Below are 21604 nucleotides of genomic sequence, written 5' to 3'. Positions count from 1 at the left end.
GACTTTGAGGACTACCGACAACAGAGTGATTGAGTTGTATGAAGGGGGGCATAAACTGATGACGAATTTCTATATTTTGTTCCAGGCAAGTATTGAAACTTAAGTATGAAGATAAGTCGTGCATGACAAAGTTCCCGAGGACACAGTTTGGGACGCATTGAATGTGAACCCCGCTGCAAACCGATTGTTGCATCAGTTCCCTTGACTGTTCGCATAAACATTCCATGCGCAAGCAAGGCAAAAGGGAGGAAGCGGAGAGGAAGCAGAGCAGGAAATAAGCTCTCAAGAACTTTCTGGAACGTAACCATAAAGAAGCGGAGGATCACAATGAAACACGACGAAGGTCTAACCCATGAGCCCTAGGTCGTGGGAATATGAGTGGAATGTGAGTGAAAAGAGCATTGAAACTCTGTAAGGTCGCATAAGACGACCCATGATGATGTACAGAGACTATATATAAATAAAAGTGTTCTTGTTATTTATGATGTGTTTTAAGCATTGATGCCAAATCAATTGAATAGGAATAGAAATAGAAGAGAACAAAATAATGACGATGTCCACGTAGCACATCAAGCATTGATCCTCACACAACAAGTCGAATGACAGAAAAGGCTCAGGCAACTTGTTGACGGGTACCACGGAGGGTGACCACAGTGCCACTGGAGGTGTACTGAATGGAGAGCACGGTTTGCCTAATTGTCCGCAACTGAGAAGTACGGAGGATTTACTAGAGGAGAAATGAAAAAGGTTGAATCTGATCTAGGAAACGAGGGAAGAATTTCTAAATTGGCGTACACCACGGGTAAAGAATCCGAATAGAAGTGAAGAAGGAATTGGCGTGGCTCATGGATCTGAAGGAGCACAAGCACAGGGTGACCACTTTGTCCCTCACACCGTATGAACGAGTACAATTTGAGAATCGAACAACCCTCTTTTCAGAACCTATCACACCACAATGTAACGCATCGATGCAGTCAGCAGCACCACCGATAGTACAAGGGGTGGCACAACTAGCAATCATGGTTGGGAACAAACAAAAATTGCCCAAGTTTATAGGTCAAGCAAAAGAAGACCTAGTATGGTACTGCCGTACATGTGAAACAATTTGGACTGCTAATTGCATCACTGATCAAGATGAGTAGATCAAACATTTTCCTGCCACATTAAGGGAAGGAGCCATTGACTAGTATTCCGAAGTGGACAAAATTGACTTGATAGCACGGGCGGCAGTGAAAAAAGAGTTCCAAACAGAATTCAAACTACTAAGAGATGACAACAAGATCCTTGTTGAGATGTACAACACAAAACAATGGAAGAATGAGTCGGTTAGAGCCTACGAGCAATGACTAAAGGAATTAATGGGGGAAATGGAATCTGCCCCAACCGATGAACTAAAGAAGCGGTGGTTCGTCGAAGGACTAAAAACTTCCCTCTAGAAGAAGATGAATATCGTACCCTCGACATCGTATGATAATGCATATAACCATGCAATGGACCTGGAAAGTGAATGTAAGATTTCCAAGAAAATTAAGTCCTTGGACAATGAGTCCTTAGAGGAAAGTAGTGAGGAGGAATCAAGTAAGAAAGTACATGCCTTACAAAAAGACTTCAAAAGGATGATGAAGGAACTTAAGGCAATGAAAGGAGGATCAAGCAAAACCGAGGAGAATGAGTTGTGGTGTATGGACTACAAGGAAGCTGGACACATGAAAGTGTCTTGTCCGAAGAAATCCTTTTGTGACATCTACCAGATTGCCGGACATTCCACCAAAGAATGCCCCTATAATCTGAGGGTCAAACACCAACAAGTGTTGTTCACACAAGAGCAACCTTCCACATCTAAAGCCAGCAGTTAACAAAATAATAATAATACTGCATCATACGGCGGCTACAGAAATAACCGACGGGGTGGCAGAGGAAATAACGATAACAAAAACAACTGCCCTTGGATCCAGTATGATGCAAAGGGAAGGCCACTAATACAATGTAAAAATTGCAACCAGTGGGGGCACTTTGCCTGGGATGCCAAAAGAAGGAAACTCCACAGAAACTGTGTAAGTCGTGCAGTCCGGAGGACCACGAGGAGGCTAACTGCCCGAAGCTTGGTTGCAACCTTATTGATGTGGAAACAAGAGATACAGAGGAAGACATCTTGGCAATTACACGAGCACAAGCAAAGACGGCCACGTATCTTGACCCTCATATGGAGAAATAAAGGGTACTCAAGGCGAAGGCCGAGATTGATAAGGAAGTCCAGGCCCAAAGGGACCTAAAGGATACCTCTAGTTCTTCTACTCAAGCCACAACAGTACAAAATATCCTAAGGCAAATGATGCAATTGGAAATACCGGTGAAAGTCCAAGATCTATTGGAAATGATGCCACATTTAAAAGCAGCCTTGTTTAACAACCCAACTATCCCAATGGGTACATTGGGATGGACGGAGGTTCCTGGCAGTTTCACAACAGACCCAATGATACTTATCGTTAACAACAAATGAAACCTGATAGTAGTGGAGATGGGCATCTTGGGCACCGTGGTAACGAACACAATTGTTAACGATGGGTCAAGGGTAAATGTCCTACCCAAAGAGACTTGTAAGAGTTTGGGCAAGCCAACACTCTGGCTGCCAACCTTCAACTTGTTGGGGCTGACCAACATGGCATCAAACCCCTCAGAACGTTAATGGCGCAACAAGTAACGATCAAGACACAACCCTTCACATTGGACTTTGTAGTAATCCCTCTCAAGCGGAAGGGATATGACGCCATCCTCAGGAGAGGGTGGTTGGTGATGGCTAAGGCAAATCATAACTAGAAGAAAAATATCCTGTAATTAGAGAGGGGGGAAGAAAGTTTGTGATGGACCTCAAAATGCATATGGTGGGAGAGGAAATAACATCTTCCTCAAATTCAGAATCTAACAATGGAAGAGATGGAGCCCGATGACAAAGAGGTATTAGAGTTGGAGGATGATACAAATTCTATGGATGGCCTATTCCATTAGCAAATGAGTGATTAAAAAGTATTCCCTTTGTCATGTAATGTGCTCAAGATTGAGGAAGATCCAAATGAGTTCCCTCGGGAATACAAAGAATACAAGGAAGGTTAGGAACAAGTCGAGAAGAGTCCTGTCAATCATACAATGGGAGGCCATTGGAATGGTTTATTCTATCTAGAAATTTAGGCATTACTTATTGGCGACACCATTCACTTTTTATGTGGACGACCAGGCCCTCATGTACCTAGTCAATAAACCCATTATCCAAGGAAGAGTGAGTCAAAGGCTTCTCTTACTTCAAGAGTTCACATTCAAGATCATTGTATGGCCAGGATGTAGTCATGTGATCATCGACCAACTATCATGTATTAAGTCTAGCGAGCCACCTATTGGAGTAAATGTTGACTTTCCAAACGCATATGTGTTTCATATTATCGTACTCCCTAAATGGTATAGAAGTATAGGGGAGTATTTGTCTACAACTCGATTTCCCCCCTGGACATGCCTCCAGAGGAACGTAGGAAGTTCGTTCTCAAGAGTAGGACTTCCAACTAATAAACGGACTATTATATAAAATGGATCCAAACCAAGTGTTGAGGCGATTCGTGATGGAGGAAGAAGTACCAAGTGTGCTTCGCGAAGCCCACGCAGGACCGGCAAGAGGACATATGGGTTTTGATACGACAATGAGGAAGGTACTATTAGCAAGCTTACGGTGGCCAACATTATACAATGATGTGAGAGAATGGGTCGTAAAATGTGATACTCGTCAACAAGCAAGAAAACCTCTGGAGAGGGACTTTATGCCACTCAACCCTTCCCATGCCCAAGAACTATTTGAAGGATGGGGGTTGGAATTTGTCGAACCTCTAAAGGCTAGTCATGCCTAGCAAAGTTGGTATATTGTAGTGATCATTGGGTACTTAACAAAATGGGTTGAAGCATGCGCACTGCCAGATAACAGGCACTAAGCACCGCAAAATTCATTTATGAACAAATAATAAGGTGTGGCATCCCCATTCAATTAACGAGTTACAAAGGTGGTCATTTTGTCAATCATGTCGTTAAACTCCTAACCATAGAATTGAAAATCTTTCATAAAGTGTCGAGTCCATACTATCCTCGGAACAACGGCTAGGCTAAAGCAAATAATAAAATCTTGGTGAGAGTTATTTATAAGTCTCGTGGAGTTGAAGGTAAAGACTAGGAAGAGAAATTGCCTTTGATGTTGTGGGCCAACTGTACTTCCTATATGGTGACCATGGGGCAGACACCTTTCCAGCTCATGTATGAACAAGAAGCAATGGTACTTGCAGAATTCATGGTTCCTAGCCGACAGATAGCTATTGATAATAAACTTGGCAGACATGGAGAGTCTAAAGGAGAGACTTTATGCCCTGAACAAGTTGGATGAGAAAAGGGCAATGGCTCAATGGGCCACAGACGTGGCACAACAACAAAGGAAACTCTGGCACGACAAACACCTCTAACGGATGAAGTTTACAACAGGTTAGTTGGTATTAAAGTTTAATGGGCGAAATGAAATTAAGCTTGGCAAATTTAAAGTGAAATGGCTAGGTCCCTATAAAGTTCGAGAAGTTGCAGCTATCGGGGCGATGAAGTTATGGACACTCAATGTCAAAGAAATCCCTCACGCAATCAATGGCTCGAAGTTAAAAGTCTACCATGAAAGGTGAGGAAGCCAGAATCACTCAGAATGGCATGGGTAATTTAGTTTTAGGATATATTGAAAAATAATAATAATAATTTACAAAAAAAAGTGAGGTACCCACGAAAGGGTAGAGTCCATGGACATATGGCCCGTGGAAAACAAGAGTTCGCGAGTAGGTGGTCCCGTGGACATGTGGCCTGTGGAAAACAAGAATCCGCAGGTAGGTGGTTCTGTGGACAGCAATCAGCACCACCTGCGAACAATGCACCCACCCCGCGGGAAAGGCCTCTAATTCTCATGGAGAAGTGGAGAAAAGACATGTTTCTAGGCCGAGGCAAGATATAGATGATCTACGGAACAAACAAGACAACTAGACATGGACAAAGTATGAAGGTCCATGAGCAAAGCTCAAAGCTCCCATTGAAAATCTTTGTTAGAATAATGTTTATTCTAAGGTGTAGTAGATGGGCATTTAATGCATACTCCAGAACTTTCCACTTGCCTCATGAAGCTTCTATCTTTGTGCAATATGTGAATTTAAAAATATATAGAAATCTCTAGATTGCTTCCTTTTTTGAAGCTTCTCAAGAAGCCTCTAGAAATATGTATAAGCTCTATAAATAGAGCATTCCTCTTAGCTGTAAATGCATGAAGAAAAATTACAGTGCTTTAATGATAAAGTGTGCATATTGGATATATTGAATTTTGTTTTGCTACTCTATTTTATTTAGCTCTGTTTTTACTCTTTATGCTACTGTTTTTTTTAATTAGTTCATCATGGTATCAAAGCTGTTTTAGTTCTTTGGGCTGTGTATATATGGTGCTTTTGGTATGAATGAATACTTGCAAGTGTAAAATTTGGGAGTGAGCAGCACCAACATTTCTTGTGACAAAGGAAGAATATTACAGCAAGAGAAAAGAGGTTTTTCTTCAACAAATTGGTGAGATTTTTTCAATTTTAAGTCTGGGTGCTCAAGTTTTTAAATATCTTTCATTCTCATCCAAAAAGGAGAGAATTTAACAATGGAATCACTTGGTGTTACTCTGCCCATAGTTAAATTAAATGGAAAAAATTATTACAACTGGGTATCTCATGTTGAAATCACTTTAACTCTTCAAAATTGTTATGATATTGTGACTGGTAGTGAACAAAGACCCACAAATCCAGGAAAGGATCAAGATAATTGGGATAAAAGGGACAAGAGGGCAGCAGCACTAATTAAGCTTCCACTTTCAAAAGAGGTTTTTCCGAAAATTCGTAATGAGAGAAGTGGAGTCAAAGTATGGGAGATTTTGAAAGATCTATATCAAAATTCAGGTGATGTATAGATTTTATCTCTCACTACTGAGTTATATAATATGAAATTATCAAGCTCACAAGAGATAGTCCCACATTTAGGTAAGTTAAAGGAAAAGAAAAATGAACTTGCTTCTCTTGGAAAAGATATAGATGATAGAGATTTTGTGCAAATTATATTACAAAGTCTTCCAAGATCTTATCAATCATTTATAAGGGGCTTAGATACTGCAGATAAATTAAAAAGTATTAAATCTGAAGAATTGTGTGCTAAGTTAGTTCAAGAAGAGAAAAGACAAATTAAAGAAAAAGAATCATTTGATGGTGAATCTCAAGCATTTGTAATGAAAGGAAAACAATATTATAAGAAGTCACAAGATAATCAATTTAAAGAAAAAAATTGGAAGTATGAAAATAAGAGTGTTTCATCTATAGATCATAATAGAAGTAAATGAAAATGTCATTATTGTGGTAAATGGGTCATAAGGCAAATGAATGTTTCAAGAAGAAGAGAGATACAGAGAAAAAGACAAATAATTCTCCAAAATTTGGTGATTCTAAAAGAAATGCATTTTGTGTTGTGATGGAACCTCAAATTTTTGCAAAATTAAGGCCTCCATTTATATACTATCTCTTCACTCAATTTTACCAGCATATGTTGAAAAAAGCTGGAATCTGAAATCTCTTAGTGTGAATTTTATGATGCACTCTCGAGTAGATCTTGGAATATTTGGGTATCATCCAAAAGTAGCACATCCACAGAGTTATTATCCGAGGCCCTATCATTCGCCCATGACAGGTTTTATAAGGTCAAAAATGATTGATAGAATGGTAGTGTCATACAGATAGCTTTCAAACAGATCTCAAATTGGAGATATTCCACAGTATTTGTCAGAGGATCCTAAATTAGTAAAGCTGGAAGTTACCAATCAAATTTGTCATAGGACCAAACAAATTCCAAGAGTCTTATGCTTGTGAATGGCTATTGCGAATAGCAAGCAATGGTAAAACAAAGTGAAAGATGCATATATTCTACCTATTATTATTGATTCAGAAATCATATAAAAAATCAAAGGAGGGTTTATGCATAGCCTGGCATATAACGAAAGTTGGACACTATAATGATGTGCAAGAAAAGAATACATTTCAGTTACCTATGCATGATATTGGAATCACTGATGCAGATGGTGCTACACTCTGCTTGTCTCAGAAATTTCAAGATCCTGAATGCAATCAAAATAATAATATGCTGATTGTAGCATTCTGGTCAGTAACTATGTTGAGCCTGGGACCTTGCAGGATGGTATTAATTCTTATATGGTAAAACGTCAATGCATAGATGAAGTGTTGTGTATATCACAAGATTGAAATGTTACGAATGTTGAAGGCACTGTTCTCTGTTGGGATCATACACGGGGATTCGAGGCCTGACAACTTACTTATTCGCCACAATAGTGATGAATTCTACAAAGAATGTAATCCAACAATGATGATAGGGTGCAGTAATGTTGATAGTGTTTCTAGGGATTCATCATTTTTTAAGTGCGGCTCATAAAGTTATAATTTGTGCAAAGTATCGAATCAATCTTGTTCCTCTACGGCAACAAAAATATACAGGTTGAATGACATGTTGCAGGTTTTTAGAGGATCGTGTGCATGATCATGGAAGCATGTGTGTATAAACCTAATGGAGGCATCCAAAGGAGTCAGAAAGTCCGCCCTACGATTCTATATCATGCACCTCGTCGAGCTTTCCGAGAGGTCTTCATCCATCATGTTGGTTCACAAAGCAAGGAAGAATGAGCAAACCCATGAATATTGAAGAATGAAGACATGCTAGACTTAATCCACCATCGCTATTTGCAAAGATTGAATGACCCGGCACGAGGAGAAAGGATGTAATCTTGACTATTTTATATCTGATTAAACTTTTGGTTTTTGCGTGGGCGAGAAGCCTCGAGTGACAAAGAAGAGTTTGGCGCAAGTCACCCCGTCTGTGTATTCCCGCACTCAAATGCCCAAAGGTATACTTGTCATCATCCGGGAGAAGCTTCAGCGATTTGGTTTCTACGCGGATATGAAGTTTCAGCAATTTGGTTTCTTTAGCAATTATTAAATTTGGATTGGTTATCATATAGTAAGGGGAAAGCATGAAAAAACCGATCATTATTAAATCATAATTATGTTAAAATTACATGATCGGTTATTTGTTGCAAAAGGGTGCGATGGTTAACAATGCCCCTTCATCCATTATATATATGAGATGTAAAAATCAAAACGGGAAGACTTATGACATTATTCATTATTTCATATTTTTAATTTTTACCTATTGTATACATTATGATATATTATATTTTTTCAATTGGCGGAGAAATGGATTTTTGAACTAAGCCAGTGGATTTGAGTTAGTGAGTGGATTTTGTGCGGTCTGGATATGTTCACAATAGATGGATCTTCTGTAAGGAATGTCTCTATTGTGATTTTATTTTCAGCATTATTATTTATTTTATATTTCGGAGTTTTAAATTATTATTAAGTTGTGTCCTTTGTAAATGTTTTTTATTTATTTTCTATAAAAATTTTAATATTTGGATAAGTGGATTGGATCATTATTGCATTTTAAATTTGATAAACGTAAATATTGTGAAATATTTTATTGTTTCCATATTTATGTCTAATTTGTCTCCACAGGAGTTAAAGTGCATTTTAGAGTCATTTAAAATTGCGTTTATATAATTGATCCATCGCATTTGAATTATTAAAATTGTTTATAGTTTAATATATTGAACTTTATAAAGTTGTACGTTTCAACTAATAATTTTGACTCTATTGCCCATCTAATCAAGCACTGGTCTTTTGCTCTTAATTCATAATCCATATGCTGGCAACTGTTTCATTTCTTTCCATTGAAAAATTAATATATTCATTTGTTGCATTAATTTATATTTATACTTTATTTAAAACATTATTTCAATCATTTGCTTTTGTTCTCAGTTCATAAATCACAAGTTTAAAGTTTTCCTATATTTCTTGCCATTTGGAAAATGTTTATTGTGTTCGCATTCTAATCGATTTGTTTTGAGTGTCTTAGATTTAAGTGTTTTATCCAAGATTGGGTACACCCGCCTCCATCTTGCAGAGCCGGAAGCGCACGAGATTTAGATCACATTGATCAATCCCGTCAAGTTGGCCTCAACCGGTTGGATATCCCAACATCGAGCAGGCAAGGCTCGTAGGATTCAAATTTGCGGTTTTGGGAACCAACATGTTGCACTTAAAGAAAATAATACTTTCAAAGATGATTGGGTTATTGATTCTGGTGCTACACAACACATGTCTCATAATGAGAATAAATTTGAATCAATAAATGAAAATAATATAGAGAAAATATATTTGGGAGATAATAGTGCTTTAGAAGTTAAAGGGACTGGTGATGTCAAAGTTGATAATGGTTTATTCAAAAATGTGAAGTTAGTCCCTGAATTAAAAACAAATCCACTTTCAATATCTCAAATTGCAAGTCAAGGACATAAAATAGAATTCTACAATGATAAGTGTTTAATCAAGGATGTCAATGATAATTATAGAGTTATTGCAATTGGTAAAATGGAGAATGGATTATATAAGTTTCAAGAATTTACTTCTAAATGTGGAGATAAACATTTGTGTGCTATTGCCCAATATGATGATATGAGCAGGTTATGGCATGAGCATTTGGGGCATGTTAATTTTCAAAGTCTCAAGCTTATGGAGAGATTACAAATGGTGCATGGGCTTCCAAAGATATCATTAAGTCCCAAGGTATGTGAAGGATGTGCAATGGGAAAACAACATGTGGAAAGTTTTCCTCAAGGTAAATCATGGAGAGCAAAATCTCCTCTAGATTTAGTCCATAGTGATGTAATGGATCATTTTAAAACACCTTCAATTGGAGGATCAAAGTATGCTCTCACCTTTATAGATGACTATGGTAGAAGAATTTGGGTGTATTTTCTACAAAAGAAAGATGAAATTTTTCACAAGTTTAAGGAGTTTAAAGCTTTGACTGAAAAACAAAGTGGAAAGTGTTTAAAGATAATAAGAACTGATAGAGGGATTGAATACATGAACAAGGTTTTTTTGAATTTCTGTAAAGAACATGGCATAAAGAAGGAATCAGCTATCTCTTATTCACCCCAACAAAATGGGGTTGCTGAAAGGAAAAATAGAACTATAATAGAAATGGCTAGATGTATGCTTCATTCTAGAAATCTAGAAGCTAAATTTTGGGCTGAAGCAGTTCATATTGCCGTATATATCTTGAATAGAACACCTACTAAGGCAGTTTTGAACATAACACCAGAAGAGGCATGGAGTGGAAAAAAGCCTGCAGTATCTCATTTTAGAATTTTTGGTTGTAAAGCATATGCTCACATTCCTGATGAAAGGAGCAAACTTGAAAGGAAGAGTGAGAAGTGCATAATGGTTGGATATAGTGAGGAATCAAAAGGATATAGGATATATAATCCCAAAACAAATGAAATCTATATTAAAAGAAATGTATGGTTTGATGAAGATGTTAAGAATGATAACTCTCCAACATTATCTTTCTTTTCAATTTTGATTGATGAAAAAAATTCTACTTCTCCCAATAGTCAAAGTCGAGGTGTGCAAACTACTACATGGGAAGAGACCCAAGTTGAAGAATCAAGTGAAAGTGATGATGAAAATCCAAGGAGATTTAGAAGCATCCAAGAAATTTATCAAGAAGGTCCTAGAAATATATTTGCTAACTATGTTCTTATGACTAAGGTGATGCAGGTTGACACTCCAAGCACGTATGAAGAAGCAAAAGGAAAAGATGAATGGGAAGCAGCTATGCAAGAAGAATACAATTCTTTGATAAAGAGTGGAACATGGGAACTAACAACACTTCCAGAAGGCAAAAATGTGGTTGGTTGCAAGTGGACCTATAGAACCAAGTTCACATCAGATGGAGCTATTGAAAAATACAAAGCAAGGTTAGTGGCTAAAGGTTTCTCACAACAAGAAGGTATAGACTATACTGAAACCTTTGCTCCAGTAGCTAAGATGACTTCCATTCGTACAATAGTTGCTTTAGTTGCAAAGTTTGGTTGGAAAAATTTTCAAATGGATGTAAAAAGTGCATTTTTGCATGGTGATCTAAAGGAAGAAATTTACATGCAACAACCACCAGGATTTATTAAATATGATGAAGAGAATTTGATGTGTAGATTAAGAAAATCACTCTATGGTCTTAAGCAAGCACCAAGGGCATGGTACTCAAAAATAAATAAGTACTTTCTAGATGTTGGATTTAAAAGAAGTAAAGTTGATCCAGATGTGTATGCAAAATATAGTGATGATAAAGTTGTTATCATTGTATTGTATATGTATAACTTGATTATTACAGGAGATCACACACATAATATTGAGATAACAAAAGATCAACTCAAACAAGTTTTTGAAATAACTGATTTAGGACTAATGCACTACTTTTTGGGTATGCAAGTATGGCAAGAAGGAGGAAGGATCATGCTTTCTCAAACTAAGTATGCTCTTGATGTACTAGAAAAATTTAATATGAGTGATTGTAAACCATGTAATACACCATGTGAAGTAGGATTAAAGTTGAGTGCTAACTCTACTCAAAAGAAGGTGGATGGAAAACTGTATAGGCAGCTTGTTGGAAATCTTTTGTATCTTACTATAACTAGACCAAATATTGCATATGCGGTTGGTATTGTATCCAGGTACATGGCAGATCCACACATTGAACATTGGAAAGCAGCTAAAAGAATATTAAGATACATTAAGGGTACTTACCAGCTTGGCATTGAATATAGATATGGAAGAGAGCCTACTTTAGTTGAATATACAGATTCTGATTATGCAGGTGACATTGATGATAGAAAGTCAACTTCAGAATATATCTTCCATCTTGGATTGGGACCAATCCCATGGAGCAGCAAAAAGCAATCAACAGTGTCACTTTCATCTACAGAAGCTGAATATATTGGTTCATCAAAGGCATCTCAAGAAGCATTGTGGCTTAGGCGGTTACTTGAAGAATTGCATCATCCACAAGACTCTCCAACAACAATATTTTGTGATAATCAAAGTGCTATCAAGCTAGCAAAAAATCCAATATATCATGCAAGGTCCAAGCATATAGAAGTGCATCATCATTTTGTTCAAGATTTAATTGAAAGTCAAGAGGTGGAGCTACAATTTTGTGGAACAGAAGATCAAGTTGCTAATGTATTTACAAAAGCATTATCCATAGCCAAATTTACGAAATTTAGAGATCTATTGCAACTGAAAGATGTTTCTGCTCTCTCCAAATAAACATTATGGGGGGGTGTTAGAATAATGTTTATTCTAAGGTGTAGTAGCTAGGCATTTAATGCATACCCCAGAACTTTCTACTTGCCTCATGAAGCTTCTCTCTTTGTGCAATATGTGAATTTAAAAATATATAGAAATCTCTCGATTGCTTCCTTTCTTGAAGCTTCTCAAGAAGCCTCTAGAAATATGTATAAGCTCTATAAATAGAGCATTCCTCTTAGCTGTAAAAGCATGAAGAAAAATTACAGTGCTTTAATGATAAAGTGTGCATATTGGATATATTGAATTTTGTTTTGGTGCTCTGTTTTATTTAGCTCTGTTTTTACTCTTTATGCTACTTTTTTTTTAACTAGTTCATCAATCTTCATTCACGCACTGAAATATTGTTCCCCACGGCAGATGCAGGAGGCCATGGAGAGCAAAAAAAGCCCACAGAAAAGATTGAAGCAGGCCCGCAAACAAGATTGAAGCCCGCACAACACACGACATGCCACGCCATGACAATAGAGGAAAAGACTTGGGTTCTGCAGACGAAGCCTAAGAGACTTGTGCCAATCCAATGTGCCCACAAAAGACATAGGCACCACCCTATAGACGAGACACAAAGGACAACACCCACGGAAAAGACGTACTCTTCTGCAGACGACACCAACAAAACCAAAAGAGCTTCGTGACTAAAAAACACAAAGCCCCCACAGAAAGGTCACTCATTTTACCCGCAAACAACATAGAAGACTGCGGAAGGACATATCATAAAGGAGAAACATTGACAAAAGCCGTGGAAAGGCCAGTAGAAGGAGATCCCCGTGAGTCCCTACGGAAATCACAAAGAATTGCCAAAGGAAGAATAGCCCCCCCACAGAAGATCATCAAACTCGCCTTGGATACAAAACTTCCCCACGGCGAACACTGACTGCAGAAATCCACTATAAAAGTTTGGGGTCGTGGTAAAACAAAATCATAAATGGAATAAAAGCTTCCACGTGGAAGATAAGAGCAGCTATTGAAAAAGGGAGTATTGAGCTGTACTCATTATCATTTGTGATCTCAAGCCCTAACCATTTTCACATAAAGACAAAACCAGAAACGGTTATTATGCACTCGGCAGGCAAGAGGAGGCATTGGGCAGATCAATTGGAAGCAGACAGTTCGAGCATGAACAAGAAAGCAAGAGTTTTATCATCACATGTTCAAGTTGCGGGCCAAATGCGAGAGGCAACCTCCAGCAGCAAGAAGAAGAAAGTAGGTTACCATGGTGAGACAAGAGTTACCCCATGAGGTTAAACAGGCTTCCCTGCTGGGAACGAGGGCTCTCTTTATTGAGATTGTGAGATACTGCAAACCTTTGACCTGTGAGTCATCAAAGATCGCAGACTTGCCCACCAGCAGGGCTGGAGCAAATAATCTTATCAGCCTCCAAAACAGACTCTCTCTGTTCATTTGATGCAAAACAAAGGTGTCTCCAAGGCCATTGAATCAAGACTAACAAATATAAGCACACATTTGACAGGCGTGTTTTTGTTATTTTGGAAAATTTGGCATGAATTCTGGCTTGGTAATGCTACTTTGTTAAGATTAAGCGTGCATGAAGCATCTTCCAATGTTAATAAAGTCAGCTTATCTGTCTACTTTCAAATTTCAGTATCACAAATCCCATCCTCACACTCTCTCAGTATCCATATTGATAATTGAATCAATATGCTATTGATTTAGGACATTGCCTCTTCATATATGCTGCACTAGTATTTCCGTATACCACACTTAAAAAATAAATAAAAGATCATCATTGTTTTTATTTTCAGTTGCAAGTACATTGCTTTTATTTTCAGTTGCAAGCAGGCTACTTAGAGGTTTCGTCTTGTCAAGATAAATAAACTGTGCTATTGTTCAAATCATTAGACCAAACATCTGGATGCTACTCTTGGGAGTTTAAAACTTTTGCTACTCAGCAAGTAGTTTTCCAATCTGATAATATCATTAATTCCGAGAAAAGAATCAAATCTCAGTTGTTAGTACCTAAAGAGTAAAATATGAATACAAACTAATTGAACTCTATATGTAATATGTATAGATAAGCTTTTGTGGAGAACTTACATGATAAAGCTGCATACAATGTAAGATACCCCAAGCTCTGTGCATGTGAAGATGGCATCCCTGGATCAGCCTTCAGACCCAGGGCAGAAGGGGGGCGGTTCTGTTTAAAGATATGCTTCAAAAGTTTTGAATTACTTGTATTAAGAATACTGCCTGCTACGGCCCATATGACTGCGGCATCATGTCTCCAAATTATTACGGCAGCAAAGATTCCTGAAACTACCCACTTGCTCTGCATCATTTGTGAAAATAGTTATAACAAGGTACAGACACAGAAGCCTCAAATATGCAGCATAACAATGCATTAATTCAACAACATTCTATAAACTCTCAAATCAATAATGAGTTATTCCAATGGAAACTTTAAACCAAGTACAAAGGCCTGGTGGACATCAAAACAGTCCAATTGTCTAAACGTATGGCTGGGGCCAGTGAATTAAGTTGACCACAGGTTGGAGAGAAACCATAATCATCACAAAATTAACACTTCACGCACAAGGCCTGTGAATGGAATTTGAAGCTCAATAAGCAGAGTAGTGTTTTCCAGAAAAATAACACATTCTATGTATTATTCTAACTCCACTCATAAGCTAATTAATGGAAATTTAAATTCTGGGAATTAATTACTGTTAATTCATTCAGGTAAGGCAATGATGGTTTGACATTCAGCTTCAATTGGTAATGTTACAAATAAAAATTAGAGTTTATTTAAAGTTAAAAATTCAAATACTGGAAAAGTAGTTAGGATCTTCTACTCTTTACAGTCTTAATTAGCAGATGACTTCTTCTTTCGGTGCTACCCAAGAACATGGGCATAAACCTTCTAATCTTGGAGACACGAGGCAAATGATAAAATGAAAAGTGAAAAATACAGAGTTTGATTTGATTTTGGTGTGATTAAATCAATAAACTTATATCAACGAAATATTGGAGAAGCAAGCTCATAGAATGCAAACTACTACACTGGATATATGTGGAGAAACACTCATAAGAAAAAACTCCACCACAAAGAGACCCAGACTTGTATTTCTCTCCAAAGCTGGGAGTACAGGGACGTGGTAATCTAAAAATTAAGGAATTCAGTTGGGGAGATACACCTTTACAAAGATTACAAGGCAGCTTCATGGAATTCAACCTAGTCAAGGAGTTCTTTTTCAAAGAAAAACTTCTCAAGAGTATGTATTTGTGAACATTTTTGTAATGTAAATCTTAAAAAAGTTTATTATTAGTTGCTTTCTGTTAGTTTTTAGAGGACTGCTGCAAATGTATTTGCACTGCCATAATTTTGGTATGTGTTTTCCAACTACAGCGTCCTCTTGTATTTGTATGAGGAATAAACCAAGAGAACAGACATGTCCTTTCATGGGACACATCTATTCATCAATATTATAATGGCAAACTTAATTATAGTTGTGTGTGCGTGTGTGTGTGTGAATCATTGTAATTATATTAATTTCTCTTTGATCTCATAAGTTTATCCAACTAAAGCTACCAAAACATCAACACTACCTCTTAGCTAGGGAGGATAAATACATGACACATATTACACTATAGGTAATATTAGGTATGGCAAATTTTAAAGATATCTTTGATCAGAAGATATCCACCATTTTGATATCATAAGTATTGATTCTCTAGAATATCGACACAAGATATTCACCAAGTATTCAAAAGGTTTGATATCACATCGGATATCATGAGTATTGGTCTCCTAGAAATACATGATATTCACCAATTACTCAATAAGGTTTGATATCATGAATATTGATCTCCCAGAATATCAATGATATTCACCAAATACTCAAAAGGCTTTGATATCACATCTGATATCAAGAGTATTGGCCTCCTAGAATATCAATGATATTTACCAAGTGCTCAAAAGGTTTTGATATCAATAGTATTGACCTCCTAGAATATCAATGATATTCACCAAATACTCTCCAAGTAATGGCCTTCCAAAATGTTGAGATGCAAGACATTCACCATATACTCAATTTGTATCTCATAATACAAGTTATTGTAAGATCGTCACCTTACAATAACTTCTGCAAATACAAGTGACATCATTTGAAAGTCGTCACTTCCTCATGATGTATACAGGGATTAGGCCCATTAAAATCATACAGTCACACACATAGCCTTTCGAACTACCTCTGAATATCAATCTTCAAAGCTCCTCATCCAATGTTGCCTCAGATCCAATGTCAAGTGTCAAACTCCCTCTGAATTTGATAGTAATCATCCTTTTCCTACAATAACATTCTCAGAGAAAAAGGTCAAGGCACATGCTCTCTTATAGTACATATAGAAATAATAAGGGAAATGCTCAAGGATAACAAATAATTCTGCATAATAGTATTAGATCATTCCGATAAATTATAGATAAAAATATACTATGAACATATGCATATATTTAATCTTCCACATATATACTTTTAATCTATATTTTTAATTTATCACATTAAATAATCTAAGGTAATCATTTTCACCAATTAATAGAAATAAAGAATTAATACTTACCTCCAACATTACCTTAAGCTCATAAGCTAACTATTCCTTTAATCACCCTTACTCCCAACTAAATGGTGTGACTTGTCATTGATGTAACTCTTGACGTACTAATTTCACTTGCTATGCAGTGGTTTCTCTTTCCATATGAGTCGCTATCTTTTAGTATTTTGTCGATCACACTTGGACACCCTTGTAACAATGGGTGGGTTAGCCACCAAGCCGTCATTTTATGTTTTGTATGATCTTGTTTAGTGGGTCAAATCTTTTTGTGTACATTGCCATCGTGGCTATATGTGTTGCCACCATGCTGCTTCATGTGTTTGACCCGTTTTAACACTCCAATGATGTCGTAGTGGCTATCGTGGACACTTCTAATCGTTGAATAAATTCAATGTGAAGATATTCGATTGCATGTATATCCTGTTAAATTTGTAGTGGACCACAATGGTTCTCGAGCAGTTGGTATAGTTCATGATGCACTGGGATCCATGTTGCTCTTTCATATGTTTTATTAGTCTCCCTTCATGTGGGGTTCAGGACTCCTTAATCCTTATTCCACAATCCTTATATTATTGTCCAAGATGGATCCTCCTTATAAGATTGGGTCCTTGATACATTTTGAGGGGTGGCAAAGAGACTTTGACCTTCCTCACAAAGCTCATGTGGTCTAGAGATATAATCTTCCTTTGTTTATATGCTTAGTCTCAGCCTTTCTCTCTCATCTTCTCTTCTGTCGTACATCCAGATTCTTCTCCACATACAAGCTTGGGGGCATACAGCTTTGTCTAATACAGTCGATCACCTATAATATACTCTTCCTTCTGGAAGACTCTTTGGGAAAGGGTGGTTTGCAGTAATGCTCCCATCCATTTTTTCGCAGTCACAGGTATAATATGCCTGAAAAATTACTTCCTCTATGCCATTGGTTCTTTCATTAGACTTGCACCACCTTGAATGCCCAATATTATCGCTGGTGTGTACCTCATTCAAGGATGACATTGACTGTATATATTACTTCTTCACATCTATGGTTGAGTGCGTGCAAACTATGCAATAGCTCGCTCGATTTTATCATGGTGCTCTCGTATTTCAACACTTCCATTCATGCATAGAAAGAGAGATAGAACTTGGCAAAACACCTGCCAATCGCATTTATTAAAAGTCTCTTAAACCTTTTTTACCAAATTCATTTTGTGCAAGTTGTGCAATCATCATAGTTACACCACCCTGGGGGACGGGGGGACGGCGAAACGAGGGGACAAGTTTCCGGGACGGGGGGACAGAGGGGCCTTAATTTGGGGACAGCGGGGGGACGGTGGGGGGACGGCGGCAGGGGACAAGAGCGGTGTATATATCTATGCATATGGTATTTAAAAATGTTAGTTATGAAAATATGTATTGCAATATAGGATGTAAAGATGTAAAAGAGTGAATACTTGAAACATTGCATTGAATTGGAACATCGAACATTAAACATAAATAGTCGAATTTGCAAATAGTGAATAGCAGGATGTCCCCCATCCTCGGTGGAGGTGGTGGAATCTAGTGGCACCGCTGGGGACGGGGAGACGGAGTCCCCAAGTCTCCGGTGCGTTGAAGTCTCCGAGACGTCGGGCAAAAAGGGGGGGGACGCGTCCCCGTGTTACTATGGCAATCATTTATGTAACCAAATCTCACAAGCCTCTAGGAAAGAACACTGCTTTGATACCATGTTAGTTTTTAGAGGACTGCTGCAAATGTATTCGTACTGCCATATTTTTGGTATGTGTTTTCCAACCACAGTGTCTTCTTGTATTTGTATGAGGAATAAACCAAGAGGAGACATGTCCCTTCATGGGACATGTCTATTCATCAATATTATAACGGCAAACTTAATTATAGTTGTGTATGTGTATGTATATATATATAAAATCATTGTAATTATATTAATTTCTCTTTGACCTCATAGGTTTATCCTACTAAAGCGACCAAAACATCAACACTTTCCTATAGGTTGGTTGTTCAGGAAGTTATTTTGAAAAAGCTTTATAAAAGCCATATTGTAATACAAAGAAGACAACTTAATGTTTCAGCTATTATTTATTTTTATTAAAATTTAATATTTACCATCATGGTTTAGATTTTCCAGAGATTTCTATGCTCTGTCATTTCCAACAAATCTTTAGACTTTAGAAAATAGATATTTTTTCTGGTAAAGCATTGCTTCCCAAGGCTTGAACCTACGATAGAAAAAAATTTATGATAGCAGTTTGTATTGGGATGTCTTGTGTAAGTATTTGGCTCTTGATCCAGAAATTGTTGGTTTGGTCCATTCTACTTAAGCAAGCATCGAAGTGGAGCTTGACATTTTAAAAGCGCTGCAATACGAGGTATGTGTCAAGGTAGGGAATTGTGAATGGAAACAATTTCTGTACTATGACAATATTTACCGTACTTTAAAAAATATAGAAAGTGTTTTCGGGCTGGCCACATTACTGCAGATTGTAAAGTGCTCACACCAAATTCTTCCAAAATTGATACATGGTGGAAAGGGATTTGTCTATTGATTTAACTGTGCAGTGATATGTGCCTAAATTCTCCAGTGATTCAAATTTCAGACAGCCCGTCCCCTTTGGATTCATCGAACCAAAATCAAAATGGCAGCCTTTTTAAAAAGACTAGAGACTCATTTGTAGGTGGCGCCTGCCTCACCATCATTCCCTCCAAGATATACTGATGTGGCTCAGTATACAGTTGTGGCAGCTGTTGTGCCAACAAAGGAAGGTGTTATGATGGATATTGCAACGTTGGGGGTAGTTGTGGTGGCTCTTCTTCTGTGATCTTAGCGGGGAATCAGAAGTCTTCTATTACTCCTGTTGTAGCTCTTAAGTAGTAGTTCGAAATGTTTCTAAATCTGACAGTGTGAACTTTTTTTACATTAATAGAATCACCGTCTTGGAGCACACTCCCTTATCCATCACTGGGATGGAGAAAGTAAACAGCATGCGAAAAGTTCATGCAGTCCAATTCAAAAACATTGACCATTTTTTGACCGTGTGGGAAGGTTTGTACAACGCATAGTACAGAGGCATGCTCAAAACACCGATATCGCAAAACCATTCCATAACAAACAGAAAGTGTAAAAGAGCACTGATATATTCATACACATTCAGAAACAAATGTTTTATCGTTTTCTCATGCCAAATACATTTGCTAAAAGAGGAACAAATATAAGACACGAGCAAAGAGTTTGATCTTACTTCGGATTACTCCCATTTCTCGGCGAGATTAGAAACCGAACAAAAGGGCCTTAAGGACAATGGCACAAAGCTTTTTTTTAAATACCGGTCGCCTGGAACCTGCACGGTTTCAGGCCATAGGTAAGTTTTTCGTGGGTAATGCTATTATGATTCAACTATTCAACAGAGGTGTGAAAGAGGCAGTAAATTTCTCATCTGAAAAACACTCCATTTTGGAGTCCCCTCCGCACTTAAGGGACCAGAATAAATTACAAGCAAAAAAAATCTGTATAAGCTAAGCCCACAATCCTCATTCTTCCAGTTCTCTTTTCATTCTGGTGATGGATCACGGGGTGTGATTCGAAACGTTAATGTAGAAAACTCTCCCGCAATGGAATTTTGAAGTCCACAATTTCACGGTATAAAGTGGTAGACGATTTCTTAATGTTAAGCCTGCTTTCCTACGAACAAACAACTTCTATATGCTAAACATTCATTTCAATATGGTGAAGGTCTGTGCAGTCCATAAAGGAGGCACAAGTTTTAATCAGGAGGGGCTAGAATACGTACACTTAATTTGAACAATAAATTAAAAATTTTTCCCTTTGAACTTCTACAAGTGATGTCTTATAAAGCAAATTAGTGTCTGTCTTGGCAGCTGAATCGCTCCCTTCAGTGCTGTCATCTTGCAAAAACAGAATAGTCCTCTTGTCTAGCCAAATCGTAAAAAGCAAGCAAGCCCTGAAAAATACAACATATCTGACAGAAAAATAAATTGGAGAAAGCCAATACAAATCTGTTGACGTGATGCCCCATTCCTCTTGACGATGTTGCCGAAGTTGAAACCCCATTTTCAACCATGGGTTCGATTTCCATGGATGCTTCTCCTTCAGAGCTGCTCCTCATTTTTAAGCTGATTCTCCTGGCGCTCATGACAGCAGAGTGTACCATTAACAATCTATTTGGTATTCTCTGCCTGCCCAGATCATATTTGACTTTGGAATTTTCTGAGATTTTGCACAGGGAAGAAAGACGGGGCACATTTGTTCTGTTTGTTTTCAGCCCTTTGGAAGAAGCCAGCATCGTGGACTTCATATACATTGAGGACATTTGCAGTGAGCATACCGCTGTGTATTCACGTGGCTCTTATTCATTTGTCAGTAGTGGCGATCGATACGAAGTATTATTCATTTGGTTGCTGGAATATGAGTGGAATAGAAAAAGGAAATTAGAATATGTTTTATATTCGCTCTTTGGTAAGCTCAATCGAAATTGAGAATAAGAAGACACATTCTAATTTTGCTTCTAAAATGAGCATATGTCTATGCCAAAAAATATCTGTTATTGGAATAGGCCATTTCCATTCCCATTCTCATTTTCCATTAAAATTAATTAATTTTTTTTTTTTTTTAAATTTTTTTTAAATTTGAATTTTTAATTTTTTTTAATTTTACTTTTTTTTTG

At 37.4% G+C, this 21604-nt stretch overlaps 1 protein-coding gene across 2 annotated transcripts in view; it reads right to left on the bottom strand.

Moving 5' to 3' along the window:
* The window catches only part of LOC149559789 (lipid phosphate phosphatase epsilon 1, chloroplastic-like), a 44157-nt gene extending 22819 nt beyond the window's left edge, over positions 1 to 21338 (bottom strand). For both annotated transcript variants that reach the window (XM_089824289.1, XM_089824288.1), the window contains exons 1-2: positions 20933 to 21338; positions 14412 to 14643 (exon numbers count right to left, since the gene is read on the bottom strand). In XM_089824289.1, coding sequence (XP_089680415.1) covers positions 14412 to 14643; positions 20933 to 21250 — 550 coding nt within the window. In that variant the 5' untranslated portion in view covers positions 21251 to 21338. The remainder of the gene's footprint in view (positions 1 to 14411; positions 14644 to 20932) is intronic.
* Positions 21339 to 21604: the final 266 nt, after the last annotated feature.

The sequence above is a fragment of the Cupressus sempervirens genome, chromosome 4 (genome assembly GCF_028749045.1).
Source record: "Cupressus sempervirens isolate cs-2001-9-10 chromosome 4, ASM2874904v1, whole genome shotgun sequence".
Lineage (NCBI taxonomy): Eukaryota > Viridiplantae > Streptophyta > Pinopsida > Cupressales > Cupressaceae > Cupressus > Cupressus sempervirens.
The sequence above is the reverse complement of the archived record's forward strand: the minus strand, read 5'-3'. Positions and strand labels throughout refer to the sequence as shown.